General features: G+C 42.4%; 1 protein-coding gene across 2 annotated transcripts in view; it reads right to left on the bottom strand.

Moving 5' to 3' along the window:
• Positions 1-7,293: 7,293 nt before the first annotated feature.
• LOC105499398 (ankyrin repeat domain 55) overlaps positions 7,294-14,528 on the bottom strand; it is a 139,135-nt gene continuing 131,900 nt past the window's right edge. For both annotated transcript variants that reach the window (XM_011771949.2, XM_071098908.1), the window contains 2 exons: positions 10,042-10,134; positions 7,294-7,595 (listed from right to left, as the gene is read on the bottom strand). In XM_011771949.2, the coding sequence (XP_011770251.2) occupies positions 7,474-7,595; positions 10,042-10,134 (215 nt within the window). In that variant the 3' untranslated portion in view covers positions 7,294-7,473. The remainder of the gene's footprint in view (positions 7,596-10,041; positions 10,135-14,528) is intronic.

Raw genomic sequence — 14,528 nt, 5'->3', positions numbered from 1 at the left:
TCTTTGTATGTGCACATATTTGAATTTATGCTACATGTGGGCAATTCATAATCATCAGGAAACTACTTTGAAAGTTGGCTGGTTGGCTGGGTGTGGTGGCTCACGCCTGTAATCCCAGCACTTTGGGAAGAAAAGGCGGGTGGATCACCTGAGGTCAGGAGTTTGAGACCAGCCTGGCCAACATGGCGAAGCCCTGTCTCTACTAAAAATACAGCAATTAGCTGGGAGTAGTGGCGTGTGCCTGTAGTCGCAGCTACTTGGGAGGCTGAGGCAGGAGAATCGCTTGAACCTGGGAGGCTGAGGTTGCGGTGAGCCGTGATCATACGACTGCACTCCAGCCTGGGCGACAGTTAGACTCAAAAAAAACAAACAAAAAAAAAGAAGCAACAAAAAAACAAAAAGAAAGTTGGCGGGTTTTCCTGGCCTCTTTCTTTCCTTCTCCCTGTTCCAGCGTTCATGAGCACACCCACAGGCTGGGTAAGTCATTAAAAAAAAAATGGGAACATAAAAATCAGTTTGTTTTGCTTTTTGTAAACAGTCGTGTTAAAAGATTTGAGTGAAGGGAGAAAGAGTAGTGGATAGGTTGGGCGCAGTGGCCCACACCTGTAATCCCAGCACTTTGGGAGGCTGAGGTGGGAGAATCAGAAGGTCAGGAGATTGAGACCATCCTGGCTAACATGGTGAAACTCCGTCTCTAGTAAAAATACAAAAAAAGAAAAAGAAAAAGCAAAAAAAATTAGCTGGGCGTGGTGGCACACATCTATAGTCCTAGCTACTCAGGTGGCTGAGACAGGAGAATCACTTGAACTCGGGAGGCGGAGGTTGCAGTGAGCCGAGATCATGACACTGCACTGCAGCCTGGGTGACAGAGAGAGACTCTGTCTCACAAAAAAAAAAAAAAAAAAAGGAAAGAAACAAGAGAAAAAGGAGTAGTGGATAATCCATTAAAACTCTATGCCTCTGTACTTTCTGCTGGGGTAATTACCTTAAACAAAGATTGCTGGGTCCTGATCCTCCCACCCTTCCACCCGGAGAAGGTCGTTTGTGCTCCTGGGTTGGACTGAGAATGGCCCTGACTGGGTGGGGGACTAGCTCGTGAAAGAATTGGCTTTCAAAATCCCCCATTGTCTTCCCCACTTCCTACAGTTTCACAAGTCAGATCTTTCCTGAATAGATCTACTGATGAAGAAGTGAGGCCAAATTAACATGAAGTATCATTATGACAAAGAAATAGACAGTGATACCAACACTTATGAGACTGGGGCAGCTTTGCCAGATATATTAAGGTTTCTTTTTTGCCTAACCAATAAGGTTACTGATTTGTAAGAACCAGTCAAGGTTGGGTGCAGTGATTCACGCCTGTTATTCCAGCTCTTTGGGAGGCCAAGGTGGGAGGATTGCTTGGGATCAGGAATTCAAGACAAGCTTGGACAACATAGCTGGAGTGTGGTGGCCAGATCTCAGCTCACTGCAAGCTCCGCCTCCTGGGTTTATGCCATTCTCCTGCCTCAGCCTCCCAAGTAGCTGGGACTACAGGCACCCGCTAGTTTTTTGTATTTTTTAGTAGAGACAGGGTTAGCCAGGATGGTCTTGATCTCTTGACCTCGTCATCCGCCCGTCTTGGCCTCCCAAAGTGCTGGGATTGCAGGCTTGAGCCACCACGCCCGGCCTATTTCCTGAGTTTTTATAGGGTGCAGGGAGCGATAACAAGAGCAGGCATGAAGCCAAGTCAGTGGTGCCTGCATTAAGACCAGGCTACCTACCTTGAATAGAAAAACTGGCTAAACTGAGTTGTGAGCTGTTAATAGGCTCGCAAGGTAACAGGGAGAGGCAGTGATCGTCCAAGCTCATGATGAGCTCTGAGGGGAAATCCCATTTCTGGGTGCAGCTGAATCATGCATACATATATTACAGCAGTCCCCAACCTTCCTGGCACCAGGGACCGGTTTCGTGGAAGACAATTTTTCCACGGACGGGGTGCGGGGTGGGGGGCGATGGTTTCAGGATGATTCAAGTGCATTACATTTATTGTGTACTTTATTTCTATTGTTATTACATACTCCTCATAATGTAGAATCAGTGGGAGCCCTGAGCTGCTTTCCTACGACTAGACAGTCCCACCTCAGGGTGACGGGAAACAGTGGCAGATCATCGGGCATTAGAGTCTCATAAGGAGTGCACAACCTAGATCCTTCGCATGTGCAGCTCACAATAGGGTTCGTGCTCCCGTGAGAATCTAATGCCGCCACTGATCTGACAGGAAGAGGAGCTCAGGCAGTAATGCGAGTGATGGGGAGCAGCTGTAAATACAGATGAAGCTTCGCTCACTCACCTACCACTCACCTCCTGCTGTGTGGCCCGCTTCCTAACAGGCCATGGACTGGTACTCGTCTGTGGCCTGTGGGTTGGGGACCCCTGTCCTAGGAGATCTGTGAGCAATGTCTGAAGTGTTAGTCAAGAGAAACGGAGCTCATCCTTCTGAGGCTGAGGCCAGGCCTTGGCTTGCCTATTGCAGAGCACAATTTTCTCGGCCCTAAGATGTGGCTTTGCTTCCTCATACCCTGTCTTTTTTTATTATCAGTGTCTAAGTAGTTAGTAAGTGTCATCGGCTTCTCTTAAAAGCCTTTTGGAAGAACTTTTATGTCACATGAATAGAAGCAATGGAGATAATTTCCTTCCTTCACCTTCATTCACTATTATGTCTTTGGCCCAGGTTCACTTTTAGCACACTGGAGACGTTGCTCATGGTCATCTGTATCTGGGTTCAGTTTTTGGATTCACTGCTCATGCGGGGTCATTTGCAGTCTCCTCCATCCTCCTCCCACCTTCCAATCTTACAACTGGCCCTAGTCTACAAAAATTTCAGTTCCCTATCTTTCATGTCAGCCAGTTAGATTGTACCTCATCCTTTGAGGGGAACTGGGAATCTTTCTTTTGCTCTCATTTTCCCCAGTTTGTAGACCACTAGCAATGGCAAGGTGGTTTACCATTCACCGTTAATAAACATTTTACTAGGGGTTTAATAATCAACATGTTATTTCCTGTTTTTCACACATCAATGTGAAAACTGCCTTTGTCTCTCTAGTGACAATTGTGCTGGTGTGACATCTGAATGGAAACTGTTCAGCTTTCAGTAACTCATTCAGCTGTCCAAAAAAACCAGGGTTAGACTGGAACAGGGGTCCGAATACAAAGGCATTTACTTTGAAAGACTATAGTTTCTGTTGGAACATACAGTTTATTGACAGTCTTCATCCACTAGTATTTACATTTCTTTGTCAATGTCTAGGAAATACGTGATTCTAACAGAATTCTCTGATTTCAAAATATCATTTTTTCCCTCAAAGATCATCAGAGAGTCTCACTACTACATGTGAGAGGGGATATCATGTCTCCTTATTAATTTAGTTTTTGACTTGGGCATTATATTTTATGCTAACGTAAAATATGTTCCTTCTTAGTTACCCCATTTAAACCTATGGTGGATTCCAAAAGGCTGTTTTCAAAAGATTACCTTTAAAATGCCAGGATGCGCATGCTTAGAGACATGCATTTGTAAATTTCAAAAAAAAAAAAAAAAGTAGAGGCAAAAGTAAAATTAATTCTTATGATTGTCTTTCTAGAAGGCATTACAGATGGTCCTTGCCTTATGATCATTCAACTTATGATTTTTTGACTTTACTTCGAGTACCCATACAATCTTTCTGTTTTTCACTTTCAGTATAGTATTTAATAAATTACATGAGATAGTCAACACTGTTATAATGTAGGCTTTGTGTTAGATAATTTTGTTCTGCTGTAGGCTATTACGAGTGTTCTGAGCACATTAAAGGTAAGCTAGGATAAGCTATGATGTTTGGTAGGTTGAGCGTGTTAAATGTACTTTTTGGGCTGGGCGTGGTGGTTCATGCCTGTAATCCCAGCACTTTGGGAGGCCAATGCAGGAGGATTGCTTGAACCCAGGAGTTTTGAGACCAGCCTGGGCAACATGGCAAAACCTCATCTCTACTAAAAATATAAAAAAGTAGCTAGGTGTGGTGGTGCACATATGTAGTCCCAGCTACTTGGGAGGCTGAGGTTGGGGAATCACCTGAGCCTAGGAAGTTGAGGCTGTAATCAGCCATGATCACACCACTGCACTCCAGCCTGGGTGACAGAGTGAGACCTGGCTCAAAAAAAAAGAAAAAAAAAAAGAAAAGACATTCAACAATGCTATTTTCAACTTATAATGGGTTTATTGGGACATAACTCCATCATAAGTTGAGGAGCATGTGCATATTTCTCATCATGGTGGGGTTTTCTAAAATGAGATCGAGTGCCAAGTTGTGCTCTGGTAGAGCTGTAAAGGATAATAAGCTGGAGCCACAGCAATCTATTTATATTGGCTTAATTCCGGCAGGATGAGACCACTGGAATTCAGTGTTTACTGGAAGAAATAGCACCTATGTTAAAGCAGGTGATTACCAAAGAGAACTAAGGAAAATGAAAAAAAATTAACAACCCTAACTTCCAACAATTCTAACTGGTTTAGCACAAAGTACTGAGTTGGTGGGCACTTTGCACAAATGGCCTGTATAGATGTACAAACCCAATAAACAAATTCAGAAAGAAAGCTTTGCCCAGGGTATATCACACTATGAAATTTGAATGAATTTTTTGGAACAGAAAAATGATGGTTTGGGGATTATATATGTGAACTATGGGACTAGAGAGACCTCACTGTTTTTTGTTTCTTTTTGAGACAGGGTTTTGCTCTGTCGCCAGGCTGGAGTGCAGTGGTGCCATCTCCTGGGCTCAAGAGATTCTCCTGCCTTAGCCTCCCAAGTACCTGGGACTACAGGCGTGCGCCACCACGCCCAGCTAAGTTTTGTATTTTTAGTAGAGATGGGGCTTCACCATGTTGGCCAGGATGGTACCGATCTCTTGACCTAGTGATTTGCCCACCTTGGCCTCCCAAAGTGCTGGGATTACAGGTGTGAGCCACCGTGCACGGCCAGCATATGCTTCTTTACTTCTGTTGAAGTTAGGCATGTCCACACAATTTGACTTGGCAAATGAAATGTGAGAGTAAATAATGAGATTCACCTCTCATTTCCTCTGGTTTGGTCACCAAAGAAGAACATATTGAAATGGAATCTACATCAGCAGCCAACTCTGCTGGTTGGTATGAGACATGTATTGTGAATAAGAAACAAATCGTGTCAGCCAGTGACATCTGGGGGTTATTTGTTGTTAAAGTGGAAGCTAGCCTTCCCTGACTGATACAGGCAGTGTAGGGCTAGGTAATCTACTTGTGGATGGACATGGATTCAGAAGTAGCCTGTGACACAGCTGAACAACTTAACAGTCTGATGCCAAACAACTTAACAGGTTGATGCTTAAAGAATGACTCTTCAAAGATGAGAGCAGCCCCCAAACAAAACGAAACAACACAAAGGGAAAATTCTTCAGAGGCTATGTCGGGAAGTCCTTCTGTTTGTAACAGGATTTTCTTTCCCTTTAGCTACTGCCCAGCATGGAAGGCTGATCCATACACTTTCTCCTTTACAATCTCTGATTCATGCAACTATCATTGTCAAAAAGAGATTGTGGACTAGGCTGGGCGCAGTGGCTCATGGCTGTAATCCCAGGACTTTGGGAGGCTGAGGTGGGTGGATCATCTGAGGTCAAGAGTTTGAGACCAGCCTGGCCAACATGGCAAAACCTGTCTCTATTAAAAATACAAAAAAATTAGCTGGACGTGGTGGTGTGTGCCTGTAATCCCAGCTACTCGGGAGGCTGAGACAGGAGAATCTTGAACACAGCAGGCAGAGGTTGCAGTGAGCTGAGATTGCGCCACTGCACTCCAGCCTGGGTGACAGAGGGAGACTCCATCTCAAAAAAGAAAAAAAAGAGATTGTGGACTAATTACATCTTTTTTTTTTTTTTTTTTTTTGAGATGGAGTCTCCCTCTGTCACCCAGGCTGGAGTGCAGTGGTAGGATCTCAGCTTACTGCAAGCTCCACCTCCCAGGTTCACGCCATTCTCCTGCTTCAGCCTCCTCAGCAGCTGGGACTACAGGCGCCTGCCACCACGCCTGGCTAATTTTTTCGTGTTTTTAGTAGAGACGGGGTTTCACCAAGTTAGCCAGGATGGTCACAATCGCCTGACCTCGTGATTTGCCCACTTCAGCCTCCCAAAGTGCTGGGATTACAGGTGTGAGCCACCACGCCCGGCCTAATGACATCTTTTATGATGGCTTTCTACATCGCCTTTCCTTGCCAACTCCCTCTTTTCCTCTCTACTTCCTTCCTTTCTGACAAAAAATGAAATGACCAAGTGCCTACTTTGTGCCAGGCGTTGTATAAATTTCTAGAAGTACAAAGCCAAAGGATTGTGATTTGGCCCCAGAGGAGCTTTTATCTAGCTAATGGTATAGTCTAACCTCTTTAAACACATACTACTAATATAAAGTGGTGAATGTTGTACAGGTACTTGAGATATTTACAAAATAACATCTAGGCTCCCAAATAACATGCAGTGGCCGTCATCTTATGTGGCTAAGCCTTGAACTTTATACAGACCTCTAGCACGAATCAATCCAAACAACTTATAATTATCTTAGTAAGATCTGCAGTTAGTAGCATTCATTCAAAACTTTGCTAAGTCTTAAGTTTGCAAAAGTCTTAATAGGCAAGAGACCATTGTTTTAAAACAGAAAAATAGTTACATACGTAGAGCATTTGAGGAGTGTGAGAACTGCCTATTCAACTCTGTTGGGCCAGGATGTAGACCTTTCCAAATCACATGAGCTTCTCCCTGTTGGCACAGTCAATCATATCTGAAAATGACGATATATGGAAATAATTAAATAACAAAGAAGAGAGATAAACAATGTCAAGTGACTTGGGCAGTAGCCAGGAACTGAGACTGTTAAAAAATATTTTGCAGAAGATTGTACATTTAAAAGCCGTAAACTGTGACTGATCATAGGAATTTATTTTTAAATAGGTTTCATTAGTTCAAGTTAGAATGACAATAAATGTGAAGAACATGTCTGGGATGTGGGTTTTTTGTTGTTGTTGTTGTTGTTGTTTTGTTTTTGCTTTTATTCAGCAAAGCATACATTTTTTTTTCCAAAACATAAAATCATTCAGCAAAAAACCAACCAAAGAACAATAACAAAAAAACAGCGCACATGCCACAAAGCAAACCAAACATAGCTCAGTTTGCCTACTGATAACATATTTTGTCTTTTAATTTTGGCATGTCGAAGTCACAGAAACTCACAGACTTAATATGCACACCCAAAGATTCTAAGTGCTTATTTAGGAAGTATCTTTATTTGGAATAAAGAATTTCGAGTTATAAAACTGATGGCTTATAGAATGCAGTTTACTAAATTGGTCTTCGTTCTTACAAACTAGAGTAATCTTGTTCTTTGAGAGTTGAGAATATATATTCATCTACATTTCTGCATCGAGTGGCCCACAGTTAATTTTCATCACTGGTGGGGTGGGCAGAATGTTCACTCTCTTCTGCTGCTGTGCTGTGTCTTCGTTGACTTGGAATAGCAGGAAGCACTCGGTTTGTCCGCAGAGGTTCTCCAGATAGAACTGGGGAGAAAGAATAGAATGAGAGACTTTCAAGATTTGCTTCTCTCACAGGAAGGCAGCAGGAGAATTGTGTTGTGTTTTAGGAGTGGAGACATTTCTAAGAAGGGTGTCTTGGCGAGAGCTAGACTGCAAAGAGAAGCTGTGTATGCATTTCTTATATTTGTATCTGTTCAGACTTGCCACATGAAGTCTGGGATTTCAAATACGTCCACACAGAAGACTGTACCAAGTTTGATCAAACATAATTGGGCTGTGCATGTCTGGCAGAGCTTTTCCTTGGGGTAGAGTAGCTGTTGATGTTCAACAACTGCTCACAAGGCTCTAAAGAAGGCCCAAGACATTTGTACTGTGCTTTTATGCAAACCTCAAAAGGCTCTCAGGCTTCTTTTAGGAAAAGCACTGTGGGGCCTTTCATTTCTTTTTTGTAGAGCCAAGTTGATCAAAGATCTTTATCTTTCCTTCTCTTCTGAAACTTAACTGTGAAAAGCAAAGCTCTTGGGCCCTGCCAAAGAAAACCTCTCTTTGGCTTCTCCAAGCTCCATCAGCATTCAAGACTGAGTGGCTCTTTCCTTAACTAGATGTTTTTGTGGCTACAGTTCTGCTTAAAGACAGATTCGGGCTTGAATTTCATTCAATGATAGAATTGACACTATCCAAAATGTTCACTTTACACACATCTGTAAAGGGCAGAGGAACTGATCTGTCAAGGAAGAGGTCTTGGTTTCTGCTACTAACTCTCTGTGTGACCTTGGACATATCCCTCTACCTCTTAGTTTCCTTATCTGCTAAAAGACAGAGTTGTACTAAGACCCTATAGTTCATCATTTTAACCTAAAGAGTTCTAGAGCTCTTGGTTTGTCTCCTTCAAATCCTTGCCTAGGGGAGAAAGACATACTGGATATATACTCTGTGCAAACAGTGTGCCAAGTGTTTTACATATGTTATCTCATTTAGTACTCCCACAAATCTTATTAGGATGGCACTATCATTATGGACAGTGAGGAAACTAAAGTACAGAAAGGTTGAGAAACTTATCTGAAATAGGACAGCTCCTAAATCATCTAACCTGCACTTAGAAGGATGTGGAGGGGCTGTGTGTGTGTGTGTGTGTGTGTGTGTGTGTGTGTTAAATGCAGTGGGGTGCAATTGGAAGAAAAAAAGAAAATAAATTAGAATGTAGTAAGTATTGCTTATTTCATGAGGCAGTAGACTCAGTGTCCTGTAGTTTTGTTTCTGGCTCTACAACGGGAATAATAGTAAAACTTGCTTTATTATTATTATGCTTCAGAGTATAGATATGAGAATATTCAAACTCAGAATCTCTGGGTGGGGGACCCAGGAATCTACTTCACAACAAACACCCCAGGTAATACTTAGGCATACTCAAGTTTGAAGATCACTGGCCCAATGGAGTATATTAATATTTTATATTAGGAGAGTTTTTTATATAAAATATTATAAAATAAATCAATAATACCAAGAGTAATCCTGATGAACTGATTTTTTTTTTCTGCTTAGGAATGCATGGACTGTAAGTACAGAGGTGATGTATATTTTTATCTGTCCAGTATAGTAAAGAAACCTATATCAGGAGGCCAGTCTTAAAAGGGAATTTTTTTTTTTTTTTTTTTTTTTTTTGAGACGGAGTCTCGCTCTGTCACCCAGGCTGGAGTGCAGTGGCCAGATCTCAGCTCACTGCAAGCTCCGCCTCCCGGGTTCCCACCATTCTCCTGCCTCAGCCTCCCGAGTAGCTGGGACCACAGGCGCCGCCACCTCGCCCGGCTAATTTTTTGTGTTTTTAGTAGAGACGGGGTTTCGCCGTGTTAGCCAGGATGGTCTCAATCTCCTGACCTAGTGATCCGCCCGTCTCGGCCTCCCAAAGTGCTGGGATTACAGGCTTGAGCCACCGCGCCCGGCCTTAAAAGGGAATTTTTAAAGCACCTTCCTAAAGACATTAAATAATACATGTAAAAATAAACTGTTTATTGCTTCAATAGTTCAAACACAAAAAATTCCTAAAGGGAGGGAGTATTCTTTTTTTTTTAAAAAATAAGCATCTAAAAAAAGCTTTAAAGATGGTCTCTGTTTTCCTATAATTTATAAGTGTTGGCACCTGATGTTGGGAGCTGGAAACCAGCCTGGCCAACATGGCGAAACCCCATCTCTACTTAAAAAAAAAAACAAAAATTAGCCAGGCGTGGTGGCAGGCACCTGTAATCCCAGTTACTTGGGAGGCTGAGGCAGGGGAATAGCTTGAACCTGGGAGGCAGAGGTTGCAGTGAGCTGAGATCCTGCCATTGCACTCTAGCCTGGGTGACAGAGCAAGACTCCATCTCAAAAAAAAAAAAAAAGAAAAGAAAAATGAAAGTAAACTGAAATAACATTTAGTTGTGTCTAGATGTGTTAACACTTGCAAAGGAAGCTGTGGAAGATTCATAATACTTACATTTTTGATCTGGTAGGGGAGCTAGGTTGTTCCGAGTGAAAGGAAGATCCCTGATTTTGTGTCTGTTCGGGGAAAGATGCTGAAAATTTTGTCCTGAAGATAAAACATATTTGCGTCAATCACTTGAGACTCAACCAAGTGCAAATTACAGAATGCAATGGATAAGAGAATCATCAAAGTTGTTACAGATCACTAAATTTAAGGTGGTAAAAGTAACAATGAAAACAATGATAGCTATACTTTATTGCATTTCTGTTATATACCAGTCACTGTTTAAATGATAGAAAAAGCTACTAGAAATCATTTCTTGAGCGTACTAGTTTAAACAAAATTTTATAAAGAAGCACAGTGGGTTACTCACCCCATAAAAGTTAAAGTTGAAAAAAAATGAAAATAATATAGATATGGCATATCTTATCATATATTCATCAAATCTTTGATGAAATGAGTGGGTGATGAATAGAGTATTTTCTTCTAGAGCAGAGTTTCTCAATCCTGGCTGCACATAGGAATTATCTAAGAAGTTAGAAAACATACTGCCATCCTGGCCACATCCCAGGTTATTACATCGGAATTTCTGGAGGTGGGGCATGGTGTCAGATGTTTATCAGCTCCCAGCTGATTCAAGTGCAGCCAGGATGGAGAATCATTGACCTGGAAGATAGAATGGGGTGGATGCACTTGGGAAACCTATTCTCTAACTTGGACAGAAAGCAATGGTATATGCGTGGACCATGTGAGCCAGCTCTCAAGAGCTGATGGTTACGCTTTCAGAAATTTTGTGAACTGTTTGACATCACACTAGTGTCTTGAAATCAGCCATGGTGGGTGTAGTTACACTGTGAAAAATCAACAAGCACAGATTTTTCTCCTAGAAAGCCAGCTGGTAAACATTCGTCAATGTACTACTGACTTTAAGATATGGATGTTCGATACCTGAAAACAGAAGCGGACACACAAATGTGATTTAAATCCATTTTAAAATTGACTGGATGGTGTCATGAATAGGAGCTTGGTTGGACTCTTGGGTCAAACAGAATTAGGCTTGATTCCCTGCTTCCCCACTTTTTAGTTGTATGACCTTGGGCAAATGATATAACCTCTCAGCACCTCAATTTTTTCATATACAAAATGATGAAAATAATTGTATGTCTTTTCCACTTGTCATGAGGATTACATTGGAGAACAAGAGTAAAGCATTTAGCTTATAGGGTAAAGTACTCAATAGACCTTAACAAAAAAAGATTATTTGATCTTTTGCCTATAAGTCTAGTAAGAAAGAACCAGAGTTGCTACAACAATGCTCCTAGAGTTTAAGGGTCTTCTGTTGGAGCAAAATAGCATAAGAAAAAAAGAAAAAACAAGAGGATTAGCCAAGATCCACCTTCCATCTGTTTAGGTGAATCTCATGGTTCATGGTCTGTGCAGAAATGGCCACCTCAGCAATGTTAGTTGATGGAGATTAAATCTCCAGTCTCCCTGGTGGATATTTTGCCATTATATTTTATCCTATTGAACACTGAACGTCAAATAACTTCAGGAGCCATTATTTACAGAGAAAATAATCCATGTGTAGAATTATCATTAAAATTTATATTAGCAAACAGCTTATTTATCCATGAACACTTGAGCAGATATTTGTAAAACCAACAATGAGATAATGACAATTAAGAGTTATGCTTATGGAGCACTTACTTTTGTCAGGAATAGGGATAAATGCTGTAGGCATAATCTTATATAATTCTGACAATCACTTTTTCTTGTGAGATAGATTCTATTATCATCCTCATTTTACAAATGAGGACCTTGTGACTTCGAGGAGTTCTAAAAGTGCTCAAGTCATATGCTAGGAAGGGACAGAGCCTAGACTTCAACCCTATAGGGCTGACCCTGTAACTTCTGTTATTCTGCCTCCTCTAAGCAGATGGGAGAAGTGGGCAGAGAAGGGTTGCAGCAGTGACTTGGACATGAAGGGGAGTTAAATTTTATTCCATGTTGGCATTTTGCTCAGTTTTCAGGGATAGGGATTTGCTTAGCCCAAAGCTGTTTGGTGCTGCAGACAACTGAAGGGAGCATTCAGCTTTGGGGACAGGGTCAAGGACCACTGTCCTAGAAAAAAAGGATAGGAAATGTTTTCACGGTTACATGATGGAACCAGAGGTGACTGCAGCATTAATAATAATAATAATGATAATAATGATAAATAGATAATTCAGCAATCATCCATTGAGCACTCATTATATTCCAGACCCTAGAGTACAAAGAGGAGAAGGCACAGTGTTCAGGAAGGGATTGCAATTGATGTGGGAGGAGACACAGGCAAACACGTGGTTTTGAAGCTCCGTGAGCAGTGCTGTGACAGTTTGTGAGGGCACTGCAGAGAAAGGAATGGTCCAGAGAAGTTGAGGTTTTCTTGGATCCCACAGACCTTGTTCCAATCTCTCTCTGCCACTTCCTAGCTAGCTCTGTGACCTTAGGCAGATGAGCTAACCTCTCTGTCTCAATTGCTTCAATTATAAAGAGGATAAATTCTCTCCTGCAATGTTGTGGAAAGCCAAGTGTGTAGGTGTGTAGGTCAGCAAGGTGGAGCTATTCTTTTGTTTTTGGAGACAGTGTCTTGCTGTGTTGCTCAGGATGGAGTGCAGCGGTGCCATCCTGGCTCACGGCAACCTCTGCCTCCCAGGTTCCAGCAATTCTCCCGCCTCAGCTTCCTGAGTAGCTGGGACTACAGGCGTGCACCACCACACCAGGCTAATTTTTGTATTTTTAGTAGAGACGGGATTTCACCATGTTGGCCAGGCTGATCTTGAACTCCTGACCTTAGGTGATCCACCCGTCTCAGCCTCCCAAAGTGTTGGGATTACAGGCATGAGCACTGTGCCCGGCAAGGTGGAGCTATTCTTATTAGGAGTCCTATGAAAGAACCATATTTCCTACAGAGATCAGGGTGACCTTCACATATTATAGAAGGTGAGTTTTGGGCTGGTTCTTAAAAGATTATAGGAATCAGTCAAGCACACAGCGGAGAGAACCCAAAATAATAAAAAGGGCCAATATGTCATAGAATGAAAAGGTATGAAATTGTCAAGAAACTGAGACATATTCAAGGAAATGCTGAAGAGGTAGGGGTGGGGATTTGAGATGGGCGGTGCCGAAGCTGAGAATGACCATGCCGTGAGGGCTTTGTTTGCCCCATTTAGAACCCTGGCCTTTGTCCTGAAAAGATGCAAAACCTTTGATGGGTTTAGACAGAGGGGTCACAGGATCAGACCTAACCAGCCGGAAGAGTGCATTGTTGCTGAGATAGTCTAGAAAATTCTAGAGAAAGAAGCTCTCTTTTGCAGGAGAAAGGAAGTGCACACTCTTACTTTTCTTGTGATGGCTTATAAATAACCAGGCTGGCAGACAACACCACAGACCTTTCTGTTCCATTTTCTCTGAAAGCTGCCTGCAATGAATTAAGCTGATGTGCTCCAAATTCCAACTCTCTAGGATAAGTGCTTCATTACCCATCTTGCTGCATCCAACCCCTGACAGGTCTCAATAAATGTTAAGCAATAATCATTAGAGCTAAATGTTCAGGGCTGCTGATGTAAGCATTGGATAGTGGCTGCCCGGAATTTTAACAGCAGCACTGCTAACCCATATTATTTCTACCAAACCCAGGGCAGGAAAGGAGGAAATCCAAAGATAAAGGGACTATCCAAGTTCAAGTCAGTGCTACAGTGGGATGATTTATCCAGCTGCTTTACCGCATTAAATTTTCACATAAAATATTGAGAGCTCAACGTAGAAATCTAAGTTTCAACCGTCCTAGACTAACAACAACGACAACACCCACTTCAGTGTAGTGCAGAAGCCTCAGTGATCTCAAAACAATTATTGTTAAAAATGTTCACAGGCCGGGCGCGGTGGCTCACGCCTGTAATCCCAGCACTTTGGGAGGCCGAGACGGGCGGATCACAAGGTCAGGAGATCGAGACCATCCTGGCTAACACGGCGAAACCCCGTCTCTACTAAAAACACAAAAAATTAGCCGGGCGAGGTGGCGGCGCCTGTGGTCCCAGCTACTCGGGAGGCTGAGGCAGGAGAATGGCGGGAACCCGGGACGCGGAACTTGCAGTGAGCTGAGATCGCGCCACTGCACTCCAGCCTGGGCGACAGAGCCAGACTCCGTCTCAAAAAAAAAAAAAAAAAAAAAAAAAAAAATGTTCACAAAAATAAAATCTGTAAGGCTAGGAAAGGTTTTTTTTTTTTCTTTTTCTTTTTCTTTTTTTTTTTTTTGAGACAGAGTCTCGCTTTGTCATCCAGGCTGCAGTGCAGTGGTGCGATCTCGGCTCACCGCAACCTCTGCCTCCTGAATTCAAGCGATTCTCCCGCCTCAGCCTCCAGAGTAACTGGGACTACAGGCGCTCGCCACCACGCCCGGCTAATTTTTGTATTTTTGTATTTTTAGTAGAGATGGGGTTTCACTATGTTGGCCAGGC

The sequence above is a fragment of the Macaca nemestrina genome, chromosome 6 (genome assembly GCF_043159975.1).
Source record: "Macaca nemestrina isolate mMacNem1 chromosome 6, mMacNem.hap1, whole genome shotgun sequence".
Taxonomy (NCBI): Eukaryota; Metazoa; Chordata; class Mammalia; order Primates; family Cercopithecidae; genus Macaca; species Macaca nemestrina.
This window is presented reverse-complemented; position numbering and strand designations above follow the sequence as displayed.